We start from the raw sequence: 25,648 nt of genomic DNA on the forward strand, positions 1-25,648 counted from the left end.
GTTAACATTTACTGCAATCTACTATGGTTTTTATCATATCACTTGAAAGCGAAAAAGTAAAAATTATCTAAGTAACAAAGTTTATTGCGTTCCGGGGTGACCGCAGCGAAGCGGGGTGAACGCTGCTAGTCATTTACTAATTTATTTTAAACAAAACATTCGATTTCTCAAACATTAAAGTTAATACTTATTCATTACTTAATATTATGCGATATTAACAATATTACTAATATGGCGGCTACAAATACAGATAAGAAGATTTCTATTGTATACATGTACTTTAATATTAAATGATTATAACGTTGCCATCTCTGAGAAATAAAATTACCAGCACCTGCTCATATTCCTCAAAGCAAATGAAGAATAATTGTAATTAAAACCTTGAAATATATGATTGAGCCTGCCAAAAATACCGGTCAGTTGACAACACTTACGACATTTAGAACGTGTGAGACAATGTCGACGACAAAATACCCTCCACTATAACAAGGATTTATGTTAGGCCTATTATTATAAGTTGTACACTATAGGATAGATCCTAAGAAATTTCTTACGATTTTTTCTAAAGTCAAAATCTCAACGTGCATGGCATCAGATAGCATATCATTTCTTATGTTCTGAACGATGCTATCATATTTCTCCTGTTTAGAACACGCTATATTTCGGAAAGAAAATTCGTAAGATTTCGATTTAAGTAACATCAGGTAAGAGAAAATGAATAAAAATTTGTCTTCTACCCGCCAGCCTTACGCGGGCGAAAGAGCAAAAATACTCAACAAAATGAAGAATGGTGCAGGGACTGAGTATATATGTTTTGCTAATTTATCTTCTGATTTTATTGGTTTTTTTTAGAGGTGTGCAATATAACAATATAGCGCCTGGTATCAACATTAGTAGGATGTGCAGTATATATGGCATAAGAGGGTAGGATTTTTCAGGGATATGTCGTAACATTTTTCCTTAGCCCTTAACGGTTCACTACCTCTTCTGACTGCTTCCGGCACTGCTTACAAAACAACATATCCACAGACTATTTCTCGCATAACATTCACCAGAGTTGTCACTCGGGGGCAATAACTGCTCTACCTTCGCGGAAAGTATGTACACAAATATCCACAACGAACAATACGTGAAAATAATACTCTTCAAACGCAGTAGGCAAGATCACAAAATGTGTAGCCAAATGGTCACGAAAACTCGTTAAGGGTATAAATCCTAAGATATTTGGATTCATAGTGTATAGCTGACTTAACAATTTCACATGTATAGGGAACAGGAATTTATGCCTTATATTAAACTCGTATGTTATTTGAATTATGCTCGCGGTTTAAGATGTCTCACTATGGCTCTGAAATTATAAGGACTGTTTAGTTTAAAAATGGAAATTGCGTCGGACTACTTATATCATAGATCACTTGATTTCCTGAAAGAAGTGATCACACTTTCTAACATACTCCTCACTTTAGTCATTTTGTTCAATCGCAAAATATTGCTTAATGTTTTTCTATATTCTTCGCTAGTAAAGTTATAAAGGATAAAATTCGAGGCACTGTTTATGTAAATAAGCAAATTTACAAAATTTGAGAAGTCATAACATTTTGTAATTTGAGGTTGCGTCAAAACTGCAAGAAATATGATACCAATAACTAAATGTGTCACGAAGTATACCATTACGATCAACGTCAGGGTAAAAGTCAGCTTTGCAGATTTCTCATCAGAACCGCTGCTCATTGTTTGTTGAGTTAAATTTTGTCGTCTTTGTTTAGCTCTTCTGAGAGCCACAATCAGCAAAAAACAGAGAACAGTGACAAGTACAACAGGGACTGTTTTATTAAATGTTATTATAATTTTATACGTAAGTATGAGTTTAGCATTGTAAGCGAATCGTGTTGGGGATACGAAGTAAGGGTTATCAGGATCATAAAATGTATGATTCTCTGGAACACCACCCACAGCATATAACATCATATGAGGTATAGTCATGATCACAGATGATATATATATAGTTATCACACCGATATAAGCTTTTCTTACTGAACACCACACGTGGCTGCGTAAAGGATAGAAGACCACAAGATTACGCCAGATACCAATAAAAACAGTCAACCAAGTTGAAATTGTGTTAAATAACCACAAAGAATTCATCGTAACAATCACATAGACACCCCAACCAAATGTAAAAAGGTTTGTTTCTGAAAATCTGATAAAATAGGCCTCAATAGGTACCATTATGGTTAACAAAAGAAAGTCAGCAATTGCTAAGGCAGTAAGGATAACACTTGTGGAATTTCGCATGTTTCTTTGTGTAAGTACAATGATATTAATAATGTTTGACACTGAACCAAATATTAACACGGTTATATTTACGTATAAGTGATAGTTGTCGTTGTACGCACTGAGTATTTGTTGAAAGCCTTCAACACAACTATAATTTCGTTCAATATTGGTAGAATTCATTGTTGAATTTTTTCTGGTCTCCAAGCTCTTGTTTTCAATTTCTAGTAGGTAGTATTGTTTTTCCTCTTGTTCCGCTTATGAAATTATATGATTAAATTCACAAAATTCTCTTCTCCTCCAAGTTCTTCACTGACAAGAATTCTGAAGAGTTTTCTATCTACGTAACTATTTTCTTCACAGTAAACCAGATTCTGAAATCCGTGTTGAATTCACAACCTGAAAATAAAATTTATATTGAGCTCGTATTAATGCAAGGACGACAAAATATCAAGATTATATATAATATTAATAGTAAGGTTTATGAGTTTTGTAATTAGAACCAAATCCTTTAATATAAAGATATTCAAAGTCATTATTATTATGTCCTAGTAGCCGAGACAACTTGCAAACTGCTTGCTGTAAGCTTGCATTGGAAGGCGGCAAGTTTGCATTCAGTTTGATTGGAAAGCGTGCAAACATGCCACAAACTGGATTCCAATAACGAACTTACATGAAAGCAATCTTGGATTCAGTGTTCCATTCAAGCTTGACGCAAGCATTTTACGCTGGCTGCAAGTCAATAGGCAATGAACGGCCAGTGATGCTATGACGCTCTGCGAAGGATCTAAAGTATAGCTTGCAAGTACAACAAAAGGCAGATTGTATGAAAGCACACGTTGAAAGGACAAGCGTAGAAATCCGAAAGCCAAGCACACGTCAACTGGAGAAAAGCTTTCTTGCTACTGGGGGAGAGGAGTAAGATGATCAAACCTTTCAGAAGACAGTATTTCCACAGATGATTCAAAAGAAAACCCCCCAAAAGCCACTACAACATATTTGAAGAATATAGGAATTTATTTACTTTCACTTCAATTTAATACAAATCTGAAAATTAGAAGAAAATTTCCCAGCTCAATAGCCATAAGAGTAAATCCGTTAAATCTTCATTCGCTCATACTACTTCACAAGTAAATTTTATTGCCGCCGTGCAATGGGTGGCTTATGTTTGATTTGTACCGTACGTGTATAGAGGAAAGTATGAATAAATGCACGCATTGCGACGCCGAGCGTGCCTTAACAAACACGCATTGTACCCCAGAAGTGCATGAAGCGTTACCAACCGGATATGAATTTCTGCAAATTATTGAAGTATGGGAATTCGAACTTGTTTAATTTAAAGAGGATCATTTAGATAGTCTGTTCAAAGACTATGTGAATTCCTTCCTGAAAATGAAGCAGGAATCTTCAGGATTTAATACGTGGTGTAAGACTAAAGAAAATAAACAGAATTACATAGTAGATAATTATGCCCAGAAAGGCATAAGTTAACGGAAGATAACATTGAATCAAACCCTGGCCTGAGGTATATTTATAAAATATTCCTCAATTCACTTTATGGGAAATGGGGACAACGAACTGATTTGTCACAATCTGTAATTGTTGGTACTTAAGAAAAATTTTTGAGTTACCTATGGCACCACAATATAAGGTGCAAACTGTATTACCTATTCTAGAGCGACATATCGTTCTAACGTATGGAATGGAGAAACATTGTTAGGACATTGTTTGTAAGCAATTGACTTCGCAGGACGTGATAGAAGGAATGAAGGATGATAAAGGAGCGAAAAAGAATTAATCAATTGACAGACACTATTAAGGTGGTCAACTCAGTACCACATTGAGAACACAAACAAACCATGGAAGTTCTGGAATGTTGTCCTTGCCGCGTTCATTACCTCGTGGGCACATCTAAAACTTTACAAATTATTGATAGCTGTAAGGTTTGATCGTGTGTTGTACTCCGACACCGATAGTATTATGTATGTATATACAACGATGTGATGATAAACCTCCGCTTTCCTTGGGCTGTGGTCTTCAGAAATCTGTTTTGGTACTGAGTTGAGTACCTTAATAGTGTCTGTCAATTGATTAATTCTTTTTCGCTCTTTTATCATCCTTCATTCCTTCTATCACGTCTTGCGAAGTCAATTGCTTACAAACAATGTCCTAACAATGTTTCTTCATTCCTTTTTTTTTATTATTATTATGTGCAATAATTTAGCCTTCCTTCTAAATTTTTCTTTCAGTATACTTTTTATCACGTTCTTAGAATGAAATTGCTATCAAAGATGGCCTAACCACTTTCCATTCTGTTTCTAATTTCTCCAAGATGCTCTTTCTCTTCTCTGACTGTCCAGCCACCATAAAATGCAATTCTTTCTCAAACGATATCCTAACTGTTTTATTTTTCTCGTTTTAATTACTTCCAGTTTGTTCTCTTTTAGTTCTTCACTTCTATCATATTTCTATCATGTTCCTTAGAGTATAATTTGTTCTCAAAGGATTTCGTAACTAGTTTCATTTCCCTTTTTTCTTTTTAGCTATCCTCAATATGTTTGTTTCTTTTTCTTCATCTTTCTTCTACCATACAACCTATCATGTTGAAACGAAACGAGAAATTACTCGTGTTGTGCTCAAAGCTATTCCGGAGACTCTAGTGGGTTGCACTCCTTGCATACCGATTGTCACGACTCTATTTCTTCATAGCATACAAAAGCTATAAAATAATCGGCAGGACTTTTCTTAGCTGACTATATTTTTGATATCTGTCACATTGAAGGGAAGAAGCATCCTTCCGACATTATCAGCCGCTTAGAACAAAATAGTGAGGATACTACAGAACCCATGGACCGACATCAGGCGACCGAAGATCTCCATGCATACAGATCCAATTCTCTAGAGGAACCCATTCTTCGAATAGAATGCTCAGGATCTTTGAAGAACTTACGGGAAGAGCAGCGTAAGGATGACACATACGCTGATATATAATTGCAGTTTTGGAAGGGGGAGAACCGGCAAAAAGTTCTACCACGAGAGCAGCTAAGTATTTTAGATTAAAAGACAACATATTGTATCGTACACTAAAACATCCAGAACTAGGGCTACTTCATCTTTTGTGTATCACGAAAAGTTTGGCAGGGCCATGGTTCGAATCTATTCATAAGGACCCGTCAGCGCCCCATTTTGGGTTTTCAAAGACATACAAGACAGCCCTTAAGAAATGCTATATCCCGAATATGAAATCATACTTGGCATTTAGAATCAAGAACTGTAAGGAGTGTGAACTCTTGAAAAAACCGAGAAAGCCATAGGGAGAACTCCTTCATCACCCACCAGACCTCATAGGAGAAAGAAGGATGCTTGACGGTTTAGGACCATATCCACACGAAGAAGGGAAACCAAAATATGTTTTAGTCGCCATCGAAACAAGTACACGTTATATAGTGACGAAGGCTGTTAAAGGGATCACTGCAGACACAATTGAAGAGTTCTTATTGGAAGAAATAATACTGAAATTCGGCTCCTTTTGTTTCCTTCATCTGGACAACCACCCAGTCCACAGAGCAAAGAAACTTCAAAAATTAGCAGAAATATATAAGTTTGAATTTAAGTTCTGCCCTGCTTTTAATAACCAGGATATAGGATTAGTAGAGGTCATGAACAAAGCTATACAGAATTCTTTAAAATTTTTCGTCCAACAAAATCACGGAACATGGCCAAGACTGTTACCTCACATCACTTTTGGTTTAAACAGTTTCGTCCAATTGGAAACGAAGGAATCAAGCTTCTTTTTAATGTACGGATGCCAGCCTAGGACAATCAGCGATTGTCAATTACAGGCCGCTCCTCAGCTACAGCTTGAACGAGATCAACTGGTAAAACTTCGAGAAAAGACACGGCAAAACTTACTGAAGGCTCACGAACAACAAAAGAAGTATTTCGACTAAAAAACATAAACAACAAACTTTTCACACTGGAGATAAAGTACTCACTTACTCCCCCTTTCGAAGGGTGGGAGATTAATCACAATGGACCGATAGATACTGCGGACCGGCTACAATAATCTCGAAACTAAATAATAATCTCTATCGAGTCCGCATGCCTCATGATTTCAGAGAAACAGAACAGAATATTTCCATTGACAGGATTAAGTACCCGGCTATTTGAGACGATCGCAAAGCGTATTTATTGCTCATACGTACTCTTGGAATACGCTGACCATGTATTTAAATGTAGATGGCTAATCATAAACGCGAAAGCAATAAATTCGCTGAGAAAACGTCAGCTCGAGCGTATTTGGTGCGGGTAGGAACAATAGACCGCCTGCTATTTAAAAGATTTCAAAAGGAAGGGAAAAAAGGAAAGACGTGTTGCCAGGCGAAGGGATTGTAGCAAGAAACAGCTGCTTGGAAGATGGTTTGTGCAGATTATTGGAACTCTGCTATTATACACCTGGACCTAGCAAAAAGACCTGGAAACTCTGACTGGCTCACAGTATGATTTACACATCTGGTGAAAGTAAAATTACTGAATAGCCACTTTGGCCGCGTTCGCTACAGGGGGTAACGCTTTCTCAAGTAGCCTAAGTCTAAGCCATATCATGCCGCCGAAGAATATATATACAGGGATAATGATGACGAACACAACAGCTAGGGAGAAGATTAGAAGAGATAAGAGCGGAAAACAAGAATAACACGATTCCGGCAAAAAAGAAGAAGAAGAAGACAAACCATTGAATACCAGAAAAGAAGATATGAAATACGATAAGGTTAACAATTTGAAGTGACCACATCTAGTACGTACCATAGTCTTCACATTGCAATCGATCCCTTGTCTTTTTTCACTCTTATTATTCCTCACCTTCCTGCATTCTGTCACTTAAACAAGCATCCAGACACAATTTCCTACAATGAACAAAATTGCAAGCCAGCATTTTCTTTCCGTTTCGAGCGAACGAACTTCACAAAGCCAGCTACATCATTTTTTTCCTCTGTTCGCTTCTCCGCTGCGAATCATATAACTGTCGCTAATATATTGACCCACATATACAGAGTGTTCAGCAAATCAGGACTTTTGATTGGCAAACTTTTTTCCGGTGTGACTACTTTTATCAAAGTAATGACTTTCACCGTTCTGTAAGTGTGTTCTGTCATCTATTAACTACGACTAGTAAGAACCAGACCAATATTATAAACTTTTCTATAATAGCACTCTTTGACGCGCGAACTTCATAAAATCTACGACGGACATTACCATCAGTGACGTAGTTATAAATATTAACTGTTACCGCCAGAGCTTCGACAGCCTCTCCTTTGAGGGAGATGACGTAATATACGGATCCTGCTTAGATTAAGAAACTGTCAGTGCATCAACTTCAACTTTCATTTTAAACTTTATTTGTGTGATAGTTTCTCATACAGTGATATCAGTAACCAGTGCTTTTTACTTTGCATTTGTGTTTCAGTGTTTTAGTGCATTTCCACTAAGTGTTTTAGTGCAGTATACACAGTGACCAATTCACAGATTCCATACAGGCATCCAAAAACAACAAAAATTAACCCTGTGGCTTATTTTTTCTACGACCCGGGGGTGTAAGGTTCCGCATGTCTACACGTCATGCAATAACCACGTGTGAACTACATGTGTTAATCATAAATAAAAACAAACAGACGACGGTCCCGAAGAGGAGTCGCCTACCATCGCCAACAGTCGGAAGGACGAGGATCACCGAAGGAAGCCGACACTACAGGATAAAAGGGAACTGCACGCCTCGACCAGTATCAATCTCCACAGGTTGATCAAACCACATAAAGCCCTAAGGCGCCCGGCCATTGGGTTACCCTACCCTCTCACGACGCTTGGTCAATTGAGAGACACCTAATCCTAAAGCCCTAAGACGCACGGTCATTGGGTTCCTTCTCTCTCTCTCACGACGCCTGGTCAAAGAGAGTTACCTCACCTCAAAGCCCACGATGCTTGGTCATCGGGTTCCTACCACACTCTAACCTAAAGTATTTAAAGGAAACTATTATTGTACATACTTCTGTATTAGAGGAACTTTTTATAATAAAAAGGTGATGGGAAAAGTCCAAATCCCGAGTACTATATTGGCTCTACCCAAGAAATGTTACAATATAAATACTTTATTATTATTATTATTATTATTATTATTATTATTATTATTATTATTATTATTATTATTATTATTATTATTATTATTATTATTATTAACAATAATAGAGTAGAAGCAGGTGGTGTGTTAAGAAAGACCAAAATTTTGCTGTTCATGTTTTATTTTTTATTTTTATTTATTTATTTATTTATTTATTTATTTTTACAGACTTTCAACTACTATTGCCTTCCCAATACTCCCTCTACTCTTAATACATCGTTACAACTGTTTCTTCCAATATTTGAAAGTCTGCTGGAAACAACTTTTTTTCTGACGGCGTGCACAATTGTCGTCACATTTTTCTGAATTTCCTCTGTGGACTGAGTACGGCGTCGTGTCAAAGTGGTTTTAAGTTTAGAAAGTAGAAAATGGCCTGCCGGACTTAAGCAGAACGATGTGAGTGGGGTACAATGGAAGTGAGAGTTTCGCCAGATAATTTGTAAGTTTTTCACTCAAAATTTGGTGGTAAGGTTCTACACTTATAGACACGTCCTCAGCAATTTAACAAACAGTTAAACGTCAGTTTTCACTAACTTCAGTGCGCACATTCTCAGTATGTTGGGCGTTAATTGAAGTGGAAGACCGTCCAGTCCTTGGACTTTCGACAACCGAACTTCTGCCAACCGTATTAAAACGCTTAAACCTATCAACGACAGTACTGCATTCGGTTCATGTAGTCATCTTTTTATGCTTTGTTATGCATTTGGAATGTTTCTGTGAAGATTTCCCCAGTTTTACACAAAATTTCATACAGATACACTGGTCCTCCAACTTCTTCATTATTGCTTTTTCGCCAAACCCACGAACAGTTAATGTACGGCGTCACTCAATGTGTTCTGTACTCGACAACTAGCACATAGATCAGAACCCAATAAAAAGCTGGCGTTTACTAAGATATACAACTATGTGCACACATGTGCACCTCATATTTGTATTTGAATAATTTATGCGATTGGTTCAGAGTTCATTTCCATAACTGACTTACACAACATCGTGTCCGTGTTTTTTTCGGGGTACTCTTGTTTTCTCCAACTTACTCATTCCACTGATGATTCCATTATCATTCACTTGCTTTAATCATCGTCTTCTTTAGTCTAAAGGATATAATCGTGTGACGTTAACCCTTTATTGGACACTGTTGCTCTCAAGCAACATCGCATTCTATTGCGTTATCCGCACGAATTATAACTTCAGTGATCATTTAATTGGCATTATTAGGGTACTTTCATACAATATTCATATACATGATTTGCGGATCGCTTCTTTAGATACTGCTAATCTTCGTCAACAGGTCACAGTCAAAGTTAGTATTGTAGAAGCTTTACTATCTCCTACGTTCCGCGAAAGTTCTTTTCTTTTTATTTTTTTTATTTGTGGTTTCTTGTTCTGTAGGAAAATATTTCAACGAAACTGTTGCTAATTACTGAGAGTATTGTTATGAGATTTGGCCATAATAGAGCAATGCTGTTCAGTAGTTACACATAAGACCTATTTTATGTCAATGTTGGTTTGAAATAAATATCCTGTATTTTGTAACCAAAGCACAAAAATACTTTAAAAATTACGAAATTATGATCAGGAAGACATGGTTCAACCATAAAAGCTAACTAAATGTTTTAAATGTAATACTATCAATGCTTGCCAATTAAAGGGTTAAACTGAAATATTTCATTTTCATCTGACTTATAGTTAACAATTTAAGAGTTTAGAGGATAAGGGTGTTACGTTACATTTTTCGAAACGTATAATTCTGGCGGTTCAGACACGTGTTATATGTTAGTCATGCCACATTACATATCATTTAGTGAGTCCTCGTCCCAGTGAAGATATTTGGAACCGATGAAGGGTGTATGTTAACAGACATAGTTGTGAAAGTCAATTTTCCCCGAAATGAGCAGTTTGTTACATACTACCTTTATCCCCTAACCGCTTCAATTATATAAATCTCGTTACTGAAAAATAGAATGTGTCATGAAATATTACGGTTCTGGCAGATTGATTCTTAAAATTATAAATTATCACTTATATAACTTACATTAAATATTATCAATGAAACCCACCTAAATAAAAATAAGTCAATTTGCAAGTAGCTCCAAACGTGGTTGCTTACACACTTCGTAAGTTGCATGTAAAAGCAGATGTCATTCTTCACTACATACGTTCCCGTTACGTTAAGATTTATTCAGTAACCAATCAGATCGCTAAAAGGAAGCAATGAATGGAATTCTTCTTATGATGTATCCTGTACACATTTTATTCCTGAAGGCGAATATGATCTTTCACTAAAAAACATGCTCTTTGAGTACAAGCTGTCCTTCCTGCCAGTATCAGATGAGAGGCGTAGTAACATGATATCTATACTATGTTCTCCTTGTGGAAATTTAAAGATATACGTTCAGCTTTCTTTAGCTAGATGACGGTTTGATTTAACATCAAGCGGTTATCAGTCTCTGCATCTAGATTCAATGCAATACGACCCATGAGATATGATGAATTATCAGATATAGTTTCTTAATGCTGCGCATTTAGTGGAACAAAATATGAATGTGAATGTGAACTGTGAAGTCAACTGTCTCCATTAGATCGGAGAATTTGCAAATGAGATCAAATTTAAGTTTTATAGCTAAAAATTCGTAACTCAAACGAACCGTAACAAACATGTTAGAACTGGAATTTAGCTGGAAAGACCTAATTCGCACTTTCTGTCATATTGCTATACTGTGTCTGTAATATGTGGGACTTTTCGCAATAATAGTTTAGTACCCATTTCTTGATGGGTTCAATCTTCAGTGAAGTCCTGTCTTTATTAGTGTTGAATTCAGACTCAAAATACAGTAGCTATTTTGATCAAATAGACATTATTAAACTCAAAATTGAGCGTATTTTTTTCTAAATATACATTTCAACCTGGTTTACTCGTATTTTGCTTAAGCACTGCTTCTGTATTAGATGATCAGATTGAGAGTATAATTAATAAATATAAAAGTATTAAAAAGCTAATAATAATAATAATAATAATAATAATAATAATAATAATAATATTAATAATAATAATAATAATAATAATAATAATAATAATAACAATTTTAGTGCCGAGAACAGCTTTTGGCAAAAGTACAGCACGTGGTATCAGAGTATTACATTGCGATGAAATAATAATACTACTAAAATAATAATAAATAAGAAAACAATAAAAAAGGGTACTAATATAAAACACAATGTAGATAAAAGTCAGTGAAGCAGAAACAATTCCTTGTCAACGCAGTAAAAATTATCAAGTTCTCCATCTATCTAAAATAACAAGAAGCTAAGAATAGCAGTCATGAAGTTACATTTTGGCTTAATGTTTCTAAACGTCATTGGTTAAAAGCTATCAGTCAGATCGCATAAAACTTTCACATTGTTTAATACAGTATGAGCTTAAAGAATATGTCAATCTTTTTAAAATTTCAGATTTCCAATTCAGAGGAACTAAAATCATGGTATTCCTTATGCTATGATTTGGCACTTTAAAACCTATGTTTTGTAAACAATATTCACTGATATAAACGTTATCTAGTATTTTTTCCATGCATACTCTGTCGAATTTTTTCCGTCTATTCATAAGACTTTCCAAACCCCAATAATCAATCCAATATTCATACCTATGTGAGTAGTAGCTCATTTTCATCTTAAAACATAGCAGTCGAATAAGACATTTCTTCACAGATTCAATCCTGTTTGTCAAAGTTTTAGAAATGCTGTTTCAAATTGCCGAACCAAATTCTAATTTTGGTCTTACAAGTAATTTATATAGAAATATATACAGGCAACTGTTTAAAAATAAAACCTATTATCCTTCTGGCACCTTGTAGAATATAATTTATGTGATTAGAAAACTTTAACTGACTGTCAAATATAATACCTAGGTTTTTAATAATGCTTACTTTCTCTATTTGTACACCGTTGACCTCATATTTACTGACATAATATTGAGTTTTATTGGTGTATGTCATAAATTTTGTTTTCTTATCATTAATTTTTAGAAAATTGTTTCTACACCACGTGTTTACTACATTTAAGTCTTGTTGCAGTAAATAATTATCGAACTCATTGTTGACTAATTTGAACAACTTCATATCGTCAGCATATAGCAGAATTTTAGAGTATTTGATTTTTTCTGCAAGATTATTTAAAAATAACGAAAATAAGAGGGAGCTCAAGGGCGACCCTTGTGGTATTCCATTGTTTGCATAGCCTATACTAGAATGTTCAGGTCCAATTTTAACTTTGTATGTTTTGTTTGACAGATAGCTTTCAAATAAGCGAATGTACAAAGGTGACAAACCAATATTTGATAACTTGCTAATGAGATACTTATGACTGACAGAGTCAAAAACTTTTGATATTTCTATGTAGGCCTATATTACATCGACTTTCAATTTATTTTTCAGTGCGTTATAGCTAAAGTTTGTAAAATGAATTAGATTTGTTACAATTCACTTGCCCTCATAAAAACCATGTTGAGACTCATTTAAGATATTTCTTACATTAAAATATATGTGTTTATGTATAATTAGTTCAAATATCTTCGAGAATGCATTGACAAGAGTTATTGCCCTGTAGTTTCTAGCATTCTGTCTATCACCTGATTTATATACAGGAACAACATATACTTGCTTCCACATTGAAGGATATACACCTGCACGTAATGAAACGTTAAATATATTTGCTAAATTAGTTGAAAGTTCAGTTGCACAAGCTTTTATTACAAAATAAGGAATATTATCTGGATCTGGAGTAGTGTTCGGTTTAATTAGTTTAATTGCTTACATTACATCTAATTCAGTAACGGTAGGAATTCCGATTAGGGCACTATTACTAGCGATATTCTCAGGCAATACCCTTTGACCTACTCCTAAGTTAAAAGCTTCATCAAATACACTCTTGAATACTTTAACAATTTTGACAGTGTCTTGAATTAGCATACTATTACAATTTATTTGCTTTGATACTTGTTTACAGTCAGAATTTTTAAAAATGTTCCAAAAATATGAGCTGTTCTTATAAATACTATTTTCTAAGCCTGAATAATAAGATTGTTTTGCTTCAATGTATTTCTTTTTTTTTACAAGTTTCCTTAGGTCTGAATATATCTGATACCATACGTCATCATTTGTTCTTTTGGCTTTTACAAAATATTTAGTTCTTTTGTTCATTAGTGCTTTCAATTCTCGCGTCATAAATGGATCCTTATATTTTTATTTACAACCAATTGACTTCTTAGGTACATGCTCGTTAAATACATAATAAATTAAATTATAAATAAATGGTCAGTGGCTTCATTGACACTGTTACTGCAATTATTTATTAAGTTAATTTCCCTAATGCCCTTGTAAATACCTGGGAAATTTGCTTCTTTGAAATCATACGTATTGCACTGAGGAACTGGACCATATTTGCCACTGCCTATTATTTTCCACTCAACATAAATGGGGGATGGAAGCCATCGACTTTAGTCAGTGGTGGGATGTCAAAATGCATGAAACTGTTATATATATTTGTCAGCAACAAATTTAATATTCTTCCCGGATTACTATGATCATATGACTTGTTCTTCTGGTTTAAATTTAAAATATTGCTTAATTCAAATATTTTTTCTGTCTTTTTCTTCGAATAATAATTATCAGTTGTTATGTTACCAATGAAATCCAATCTATATCTCCTGCGTTAAAATCTCCTAAAGTAACTACATTAAAATCTTTCGTCAATATAAAAGAACATAGCCAATCACAGTAGGGAAATAAACTAAACATAAAATCAATGGGTTACTGTCAGGAATTAAATTTTTTCCTATAATAATGTCTAAGGATTCGTCAGGGGGATTAAGGATTTTATAAGAATATTCATTTTTTTTATTAAAAGTAAACACCCCCAGATTTAGACTTGTTTGTGAGGGTTAGATTTCTATCTTTTTGTATCACACTGTACTTTCTGGAGATTTGAGAAAGATAACAGTTTTCCTTTTTATACCACGTTTCTGTTATACAATAAAAATCACAGTTCTCTCAGTTTATTTCGTCTGTAAATTCTTTTTCTTTTGTGTTCAAACCATTAGAATTTCGGTAGTATAGTTGTAAATATCTCGTATCCATTGATTATGCATTAGTTACCTGCTGTTGCTCGCTTCCATTGTGATCACTTGCCGACGTGGGTACAGCTATTTCATCCTTCAAACGTTCCATGAACCTTGTAAACAATACTCCTTCGGGTCACATGTCTGAGTTGCATACAGTATCAAAATGTTTTTCATGTACACTAACGTAAAAGGATGAATAATTGTATTTTGTTTTTAATTTGGCATTCTTTACAACCTCAATATTCCCACTATCTTTAATAAATGCACTAAGTTCATCGTACGAAACACTAGGGTGAAATCGAGTCACAAACACTGCGGATACACGAGATATTCGTTTTTTTTTTGTTTACCTTTAATTTATCACTAGTACTACTTCCCTGCATTAGATTTGAGCTTCTTATAGGTTCGCGTGATTCATGGTTAATTACGATTCCTGGCTGCTTTGCTGGATTAATACGTCTGAAGCGTTGGCTTACAACATTCCATTCACTATTGTTTGCATTTTTTGTAACTCGCCCCGATGGCATGTGGTTCGCTTCGGAATAATAATAATAATAATAATAATAATAATAATAATAATAATAATAATAATAATAATAATAATAATTTTTGTTTAAATATATTAACTGGCTTGAAACAAAAAGCATTAAAAGACAATAATAAAAGTTCCAAATATCATGCGATAATAATAATAATTCTAAAACGCTTCAAAGCAAAAAATAATTTATTTTATTATTACCCAAGGCTTAAAAGTTATTTCCTAATATGAAGTTATTTTCATAGTAATTTTATGAAGTAATAAGATGTTTTGTTTGGCACTACTTCAGAAACTTTTCAACCCGCCTTACTTTGCTGAATTTCGGGTTGCAGAATATTTTAGGGTCGCTATGTAGTGTGTGACACAGGAATTATTTGAATTTTAACAAAGTTAAATTATTAATTTATTATTATTTTTCCAAAAGTTTAAATGTATAAACGTTTATTCGATCCTGTTTGAATAACTTATTCGATTAATGAAAACTACATCGAAATATGACGCATAGTTCTCGAGATAATCGCTTACAGCCATACATACATATAAACAAAAGGATACAAACATACAAACGTATAGGTCAAACTCAGAACCTTCTTTCTTTTAAATTGGTTAATAAAATGACTACTCGAAAAAAGTAGTCTAATTTGACAAGCCATTAAGTTAATTTCATTCTTATTTCGTTAATCATGCTAATGAGAAAGAAGTCTCAAGCTTTCTAAAATAATCAGAATTTTATTCGTTTAAACTTATTAAAATTTTAACTTTCACATCACTTTTTACATTTAACAGGAACCATGATTATTAACTTCTTTCTAAAAGATAGTTCCTTGTGAAATCAACTATGAGGGTTGTAATAAATAAGGTGCAACATAGTACAGGGTATCTTGTAGCAAATAAAGTTTTCAGCATGGGAATTAACTAGGAGTGTTTGGCAACGTAGTATCAGATACGTTGTAGCAAAAGAACGTCGAGTTTTCAGCATGGAAATACACTACATGTATTGTAATAAATAAAGTACTGCTAACATAGTATAAGATACGTTATAGCAAATGAAGGTCAAATTTTCAGCATGGAAATTAATTACAAACCCTTAAAAATTAAAGTAGTGCTAACATCGTTAGTCAAATTACAGGCTTTCAATATCTACACTGTCATACAATGTTTTTCAAATTTGCGGTAGCCGTCATTGCCGTTCGCAAGATGATGCACTGTCCTATAATATGTTGTAAGGATGGAACATCTGGAAGTCTGGATGTCCCAATATCTCGTGTCCATCAATTGGGTCTAAGTCACTGTCACATACAACACCTTTGGAATTGCTCGTTCAGGATATGTCACACACTTAGATGACTAATTTTAATTTCTACACACCTCTTGGGTTTTCATTGCAAAAATGCTGTTGATATTTTTATTGTTTTTTATAGGGCACTTCAGACAACGCTGATTACTTCAACCCTTGGAAGACCACAATTACTCCCTTTACTTCCGTGCACCTCGACAACGATTCTATTTTCAGACCCTTTGCTCCCACAGTCGTGTGTACTACCTGCCGTCAGTCTTATTATTACTTTGATTAAAACCCTCAGATGTACTTTTTCTTAAAACAACAAAACAATTAACATTTTATTTTGTATTACATTAGGAACAATCGTTAATATTTTACTTTCGATTTTACCATCGTAAATATTTTACTTTCAATTTTGTATGTACATTAAGTTTCATTCATGTATGGAATTAAAATCAAACATTAACACAATCTCTTGGCGCATTTGCAATGAAATAAGATTACAACACATAGTGCTCAACATTTTATACAAGAAATAAAAACAGACAAAACATTTTAAGCAACATTTCCTCTGCCCCTTAGAAACACAAATCCAATTGTAATTTATCACGTCCACTCTCGTATTTGATTGCTCTTCCGAAATACACATTTGAGTTTCATCAACTATTCATTCACTTCTGTCTTTCCGTTCCACCACCACTTGCTCAAAGGGTAGAAAGGTTCAGTCAAGTTTTGGTAAGTGGAGAAATTCGTAAGTGTTATGGAACTGGACTGGTGGTAGTTGCGAAGTGACTAAAACCACTTGTCGACAATAGGGAAGATAGGATTGATGCCGACATAAGTATAATGCTTTTATGTTAAGAAATATGATCTCCCGGCCACATGCTTAATGCTACTCGATGTGGTTGCAGCGCTAATGCAACTAATATATATATATATATATATATATATATATATATAGTATGTACAGGTGTGGATCCATGGAGAGGGTATAGGGTCTATAGCCCCCTTTACGTCCGGGTATACACAGGATAAAATGACCATTAACCGTAGTTTACACTGGATAAAATGACATGCGTTTGTTTTATACTACATAAGAAAGCAAAATGTAGCTATTACGTGAAAACACGATTAGAACGCAATTTTAATGGATAATTTAGCGCATTACATATGAGAAAAGTAGCAGATTTCATCTCTTTCACCTGAGGCTGAAATTTTCACTGAATGAAATTGACATCTGCCAAAGCCAAATAGACCAAGTAATGTCAACAAAGCTAATGTATCTTCATGGATTTTGTTAGTTCGAAATTTCTCAAAATACATTTTCGTAAATATTAAAATGCCAACCTGAATGTATAATAGTATCTTAAACTAATAATATTTTAAGGAATTTTCGACGCAATTTTGTTTTAAGTATTGTTTGAATTGCTTTTTTAAAAATCTCATTACGTTTGATGTTTGTCGCACCGACAAGAACGAAGAAAAATTAAAATACTATCTTTTATTGTATTTTTTGTAAACTATCAATTTCGGGAAAGTCATACAGCTAATAAGTTTAAACAACAAGGAAGAAAAAGACGTGAATCACTACTGGTTTTTGTTTATACACCTCGAAGACCATACCAGATCAGTCAGTGTTATTCTAGATAGAAAAAAAAAAGAAGGAAACAATAGCATCAAATATATGTCGATTGAAACCCATTATTAAGACAATTCCATATTGTGCTACGAATAACCTACCATTAAGAGAACAATAAAATTATACGCTTCTTATATATGAGTACGGCTCTTTTCTATTTACAGAAAATCCAAGAAAACTTGAAAAAAAAAATGAAGGATCTGCATGTTTTATAGAACTTGGAATATTTCTGTGGAAAACCTGAATATCCTTAAATATTTCTAGCTCTACAAAACGTATCGATCCTACTTTTTTCTAGGTTTTCTAGGATTTTCTATAAATGGACAGGAGTCGTTTGAAACTGGACTACATATATATAGGAACAAGAGATAATTGTTCAGTTGGTAAAGAAGATGAATTCAGAAGCGCGTTAGCATTCAGATTTAATGCTGGGGACAAAATTCTGTAAGAGCATTTAGAAACAGTGGGGGAAAACTGTACTCTTGTAAGCAAAACTATTTAAAATGAAATAATATCTTGTACTGGTGAAATTAAACGTTTTTGAGTTATGAAAGATGTAAATAGATCCAAAATGTATTGGGTTATCTGTGAAGAAACAACTAATGTTAGTAATAAGTCACAAATGACTATATGTGAAGTATATTGATTTGACTGATTTTATAATCAAAGATGATTTTCTCAGATTCTTAGAACTGACGTCAAAAGCAGGTGAAACTGTTGAGAAAGTTGTAGTAGAGGAAGTGGAGAGGTTAGGTTTAAGTACGGTTTACCTTCGTGGTTAGGGCTCCGATCGTGGTGTTAATATGGCAGGAATATTTACGGTGTTCAAACTCGTATTTTAGCAGAAGAGCCATTCGAAGTTTACACCCCCCCTTCCTACACACACACTGTTTTATCCAGTCCTTATGTGTAGGTAAGTCATGCGAAGTTAAGCGCATTCAAAATGCTGTAACTGAGATTGGTAGTATATCAGCTATCCTTTTGAAAACACCAAAACATGCTAAAGCCTTAAAAACGCTTATTTCTGAGTCTGTTATTTCTAGTACAAAGAAAACCAAACTGAAAGCATTTCGTATGATACGTTAGGTAGGAAGACATGAATCAGTAAATATATTTGTAAAATTGTTTCCTCATATTGTAGCAAGAATTGAAACATCTTAGAAAATGAGTACAATGATAAAGTATCCAGCAGTGCTTCGAGCTACAGTGTTATGGTAAAATGTAGTGACTTTAGTTTTTTTACAATCATCTAAGTAAGAATCTGCAGTATCCAGAATTAGATCTATCGGGTGCAATTACCAGCATGAGAAATGTCCATCAAGTGTTCGAATAACAGAGAGAAAATGTTCATGTAGCATATTTAATTTGGTTTGTAAAAGAGTTGGTGATGTAAGGGAAGAAATCCAAGTTCTAAGGACCAGTGGTAGATGAAGAATCCGGAAACGTCAAGAAACCCTTAATAGAATTTCAAAATGACAATATTTATTCCTTTCCTTGATAATTTCATACAGCAGCTAAAAAGTAAATTCGATAATAGATTAGTACAAATCTTACCTCTTGAATGTCTGCAAATCGACACCGTTATAATCACTATACTGCGTTAATATATGACAAAAATTTACATGAATACTCAGATGAATTAGAGCTGCATGCTGAACTCACTTTGGGGAGGAAAATGTGAAACAAGGCAGAAAAGGAGAAGTAGGAGACATCTGATACTGTGGAAAATGCATTACAACACTGCGACGAATTATATTCTAATATGAGAATCATTCTACAACTATTTGCTGCCTTACCAGTTTCAACCGTTACGATTACTAAAGATATACATTAGTGATACAATGTCGAAAGAACGATTAAATCATCTTGCTTTATGAACTATTCATAAAGAAAGAAGGGTTGATGTATAAGAAGATATAAATAATTTTTCTAGAATGACATCCAGAAGAATAGAGTTAAGTAATTGGTCAGAAGAATGAACAATTTACTGTCAACTCACAACATTAACATCGAATTAATAGACAGCAAGTTTCCAGTATTGTATTTCAGTACTCGTTCAATTAGAAATGTAAGTCAGTGTACTTGTATTACTACAATATTTTAAATATTAATATTCTTTCATAATTAGAAGTATGTAATGTATAATTCTTTAGTACATATATGTGACACGTGAGGGTCTGTTTGTCTATTTAGTATGATCTTATTAACTTTCCGTAAACAATATGCAAGTGTGTTTATTTAGTATGCTGTTTGTTACCCTGTGCTCATGTAACCTTACCGAAGTAAGCATGGACAGTCGCATAGGGTAAGGTGATCCTAGTCGAGAAATCGCCCCACGTTATGTTTTATTAAATTTTGCAGCTAAAGCAGAGAGAAACAGACAAGTGTTCACGAAATTCTTCGGAGTATTCTATAGACCATATAACACAAAACTTTCTTTCACCAGAAAAATTAATTATTCGCCACATAAATATCAAACTGTTATAAATCGATTATTTCACTAAGTTTTTCATTCAGGTTAAATGATAAGCTCTTATGAATAGATATGTCTTTATAGGAACTATTCAAACAAATGTATGTACAATAACTTGACAAAACTGGAACAATTGAGTTTTTATCCACCACAAACGTGTGTATCAAATGCGACTTAACTCTTTCCATTTAACCGTGCAAAGAATCACGGAAAAGCTATTAAACTTCACAATGGTCTTCTTATTCAGCGTTAATAATTCGTAGCACAACCTTATGTATATTTAGTAATCCAACTCACATTCAACAAGCGGAGTGAAATAACACAACTTCATTACAAAATCTGCTCAACTCGTAACAATATAGTTTTACTCTTAGCAACCAATTCTACACTTGATATCATGTTCTACCCTTGATATCACCAACTTCAGTATGAAGCGGTGACTTACATATTTTCACATACCTGTTGGTTTGGTTCGTCAACTTACCACTTGGCGGCGCTGATTAGCTATTAACAAAAGAATACCTGAATTCGCAACTTTAATACATTTCATAATTATTATTTTTTATTTAAATAAAGTTACGACACGTAACATGTTCTTCTGTTTAGTTTGCTTCAATTTGTGTTGACAAAAGAGAAAACACTGTATATTAGCACTATATATACACAGGATGTTTCAAACCAACACCGACAACGTTTGGGAAGTGATTTCTGACAGTAAGATAAGGCCAAATGTATAGGCCAACCTGGGAGCATAAATACTTCCTTTCGGAGTTAAACGTTGCCGGAAAAAATTAAATTTGAAGGTCCATAGCTCCAAGACTATGGGATCTACCGTAGTCGGGTCAATTCTTCAATTAGGAACTAATATGTGCCCTTTCCAAAAATACATGTTTCAGAATCTTACAGTACTTACGCAACAATTTTTATAGAGGGAGTTTGACTACGGGTATATAATTTGAAGTACTCACCTACTACCTTTATAAAAATTGTTGCGAAAATATCTTAGGATTATGAAACATGAATATTTGGATAGGGCACATACTAGTTGCTAAGTAAAGTTCTGACTTGACTACGGTAGGTCACATAGTTCGGGAGCTATAGACTTGCAAATTTCATTTTTTCGTGGTTTCGGCAGTCTATAACTTCGAAAGGAAGTATTTGTGCACCGAAGATGGTCTATACTTTTTTGTCTTATTTTGGTGTCAGGAATCACCTCCCAAACGTTGTCGGGGTGGTTTTGAAACATCTTGTATATTCTGTACTAGCAAATGATAGCATAATAATTTATATAGTGTATAATAAATATATAAAGATACACAAACTCATTTTCCTTATCTGGAACAAGGAGGAATTACCACAAGCGTGTAAAAATTCAATAATTGTTCCAATTCACAAGAAAGGCGATAAAACTGATGTAATAATTATCTAGGCATCTCTCTTCTCTGAACATCCTATAAAATTCTCTCAAACATTCTATTAGCAAGATTCACCTCATACACAAATGGAATTTTTTTTATTGATTTTAGAAAAGCCTATAATTCACTTAGGAGGGAAACATTGTACGACATTCTTACAGAATTTGGAAGACCAAAAAAGCAGGTTAGATTAATTGAGATGTGTTTAAATGAATCTCGGAAGAAAAGTTGTTCAAGTGATAGAGCATTGGCTTCGCATTCTAGAGTTCGCGGAATCGATTTCCGCTGTGGGCGATTGTAGCTGGGTGTTTCCCGGGTTTTCCTCAGTACTACCAGGCAAATGCCGGGATGGTACCTATTAAACGGGCCCTGGCCGATGCCTTCCAAAATCATTTCCATTGTTATTGTTGTCGTTAGATATCCAGTACAAAATGGCCTCAGAGCTGTATCTGGTGATTGCTAAATAAATAAATAAATAGGTCCGAGTTGGAAAATTCCTGTCCACGAGCTTTCACATCGACAATGGCCTGAAACAAGGAGATGATTTTCTCAATTATTATTCAACTTTGTTCTCGAGTACGCTATAAGCAAAATCAACGATAGTAACCAGGAACAAGAACTGAATGGTATTCACCATATTATGGCATAAATATGATAGATGATAGGAGGAGATATAAGGAAATGTAGATTTCTTACAAGTACATGGGTTTAGAAGTAAACTCAGAGAAAACTAAATACTGCAATGTTTGCCGTGTTTGTAATATCTACTGCAAATTATTGATTCGTCAACATATGAAATAATACTTCCTACAAAGTGAATACTTTCAAATATCTTGGATCAACATTAACAGAGGAAAAACATATCCACGAAGAAATTAATTATCTACTGAAAGCATGGAATTTTTGTTATTATTGAGTTCAAAATATTTTGTCATCGCGAATTCTGTCGAAGAATGCGAAGCTTAAAATATAGAATTATGCCTGTTCTGCTGTATGATTGTGAAACATGGTCGCTTATTCAGAAGGAATAACGCAAAATTAAAGTATTTGAGAATAAAATCATGAGACAAGTAGTTTGACCCAAGAGGAACGGGAATGAGAAATGGCTGAAACTTTATAACGAGGAAGTTCATAGTTTGTACCGCTTACCATTGTTAGGGTCGTCAAGTCTAGGAAGTTCGGGTGGGCAGGTCATGGAGCCAAAATGAAAGAAAATAGGAACGCTTTAAAGTTTTGACTTGAAATCCAATCGGAAAACGTCCATTAGGTAGACCTACACGCAGATGGGAGGACAATATTAAGATGGATCTCGCAGAAATAGGAATACGAAGTAGAAACTGGATCCAGGTGGCTAAGGACAGAAGTCAACGGAGAGCTTTCATATATATATATATATATATATATATATATATATAGGTTGATATCCTTCGCACTCAAACACATTAGTGTTCAAAAATATTCTTTGAGATCACAAAATATGACGTTGCATTATCAGCCGGCATTCACAACTGATGTCCGTACAATTTGTTGAGAGCTTTTTAATATAAGTTCCCTTCAATTCAAAGAGAAGATGGTAATCTATTCCTGTTTCAAATTTCAAGCAACTGTATCCAGAATTGTATTCAAGAGTTTTACTCAACATTTTGGCCTATCCAATTATACTTGTCATCTTGAACTTTAAAATATACTCGTAAATAGTCCAAAAACTGTTTCTTTGATAAGAAAGTTCTAACACCGAAGCTAAATATAAAAGTTTCACACGAGAGGATATATACTCTCTTCCTAAGCTAATTTGACTTCTGCTGTTACCTGAATTTTGATCGCAAGTAACGATTGTTCATTTAACAATTTGCAAATTGAATTACAATAGATGACTCATAGACAAGGTGACCAGACGTCCCGTTTTAGCCGGGACAGTCCCTTATTTTCAACCAATGTCCCGTTTTATTCTGATTCACAAACGGGACGCCTAAATGTTCCGTTTTTAAGCAAACATGATCCAGGTGTCCCGTAATTATTATTCAAAATATAAATGGTCAATGCTAATTCTACACTTTTCAGTACCAACACTCATTGGGAGAGAGGCGGATCCAGAAGGGGGCGATCGTCACCCTCCAGAAGAGGAAACTTTTTTATTTTATATATATAAATAAAACCCATCCCAAAGTTTGGAGCCCTTAAAAGTAGTAGTATGACAACCCACCGCCCCCCAGAAATCGGTCCTGGATCCGCCCCTACATTGGGAAGGTTCAGCCGTGCTTAGAACTTCTGAATATTCAAATGAGAATTCAGTATTCTGTGGCTCAAGTGGGAATTGAGTGGGAATTCTGAGTGAAGTAGTTAAAAGTATTGTTGGATAGTACTTAAGTTAGAAACGCTGTGTTATTATTCTTACTTGTGTATTTTGTAAATTGAAACCCCCCCCCCTCTCCGTCGCCGATTCGTATGCGTCCCGTTTTTTAAAGTAAAAGTTCTGGTCACCTTGCTCATAGATGAATTGAATTTCTGATGGAATTTGTTCCACTTTCTAATATGTTTGTCACAAATTTAGTCATTTTGTTTAGGCAAAAGATATTATTTAATGTTCTCCTATATTCATGGCAAGTGAAATTATAAAGAATAAAATTCGAAGAACTGTTTATGTACATAAGCAGATTTACAATAAGACTAACGTCCAAACAGTACAGAGCTTGAGTTTCTATCAAATCTCCAAGAAATATGATACCAATAACTAAATGTGTCACAAAGTATACCATAACAATCAACGTTAAGGTTAAGGTTAACTTTGCAGATTTTCCATCATCGTCCATCGCAGAACTTTTCGTCATTGTTTGTTGACTTAGATTTCGGCGCCTTTGTCTAGCCTTTCTGAGGGCAACAATCAGCAACAAACAAAGAATAGTGACAAGTACAACAGGGACTGTTTTATTAAATATTACTATGATATCACTCATAAGTACGAGTTCAGCTTTGTAAGGGAATGCTCTTAGGGATACAAAATAAGAATCGTCAAGATCATAAAATGTATAATTTCCTGAATAACTTTCCACAGTAAACAACATCATTAAAGGTATATTCATTATGATAGATGAGAGATATATAATTATCACACCGATATAAGCTTTTCTTATTGTACACCACACGTGGCTGCGTAAAGGATAGAAGACCACAAGATTACGCCAGATACCAATAAAAACTGTCAACCAAGTTGAAATAGTGCTGAATAACCACTTAAAATTCACCGTAATAATCATATAAACAATCCAAGCAAATGTGTTATCTTCCGTGAATTTGCAAGAATATGCCTCGAAGGGAATCGTTATTGTTAGCAAAACAAAGTCAGCAATCGCTAAGGCAGTGAGGATGACAGTTGTGGAGTTTCGCATGTTTCTTTGTGTAAGTACAATGATATTAATAACATTTGATGCTGAACCAAATATTAAAAGAACCATGGCTACATATGTGTGATAGTTGTCGTTGTACACACTTAGTAAGTGCCTCAAACTTTCAAAACAAGTGTAGTTATGTTCCATATTGTTAGAATTCCTTGTTGAGCTCCTTTAAAATGTAATTTATATTACCTTTTAAATTTATTATCATTATTAAACGAAAAGAGAATATACATTTAAAAAGTCATTTCGAAAGTTTAGCACTGCATTTCGGAGGAATGCAGATTTCAGTATTCCGATAACTTATCGTTTTAAAACTTGTTGTAGGCAGTATCATTTTCAGAA

The 25,648-nt window shown here is 34.3% G+C and overlaps 1 protein-coding gene across 1 annotated transcript; it reads right to left on the bottom strand.

Moving 5' to 3' along the window:
- Positions 1 to 1,404: 1,404 nt before the first annotated feature.
- On the bottom strand, positions 1,405 to 2,474 carry LOC145676882 (G-protein coupled receptor dmsr-1-like). The gene has a single exon (XM_081747666.1). The coding sequence runs from the start codon at positions 2,455 to 2,457 to the stop codon at positions 1,405 to 1,407; it is 1,053 nt and encodes a 350-aa protein (XP_081603792.1). The 5' UTR covers positions 2,458 to 2,474.
- Between the last annotated feature and the right edge of the window lie 23,174 nt (positions 2,475 to 25,648).

Source organism: Thermobia domestica, unplaced genomic scaffold (genome assembly GCF_964235325.1).
Source record: "Thermobia domestica unplaced genomic scaffold, izTheDome1.hap1.1 HAP1_SCAFFOLD_450, whole genome shotgun sequence".
Taxonomy (NCBI): domain Eukaryota; kingdom Metazoa; phylum Arthropoda; class Insecta; order Zygentoma; family Lepismatidae; genus Thermobia; species Thermobia domestica.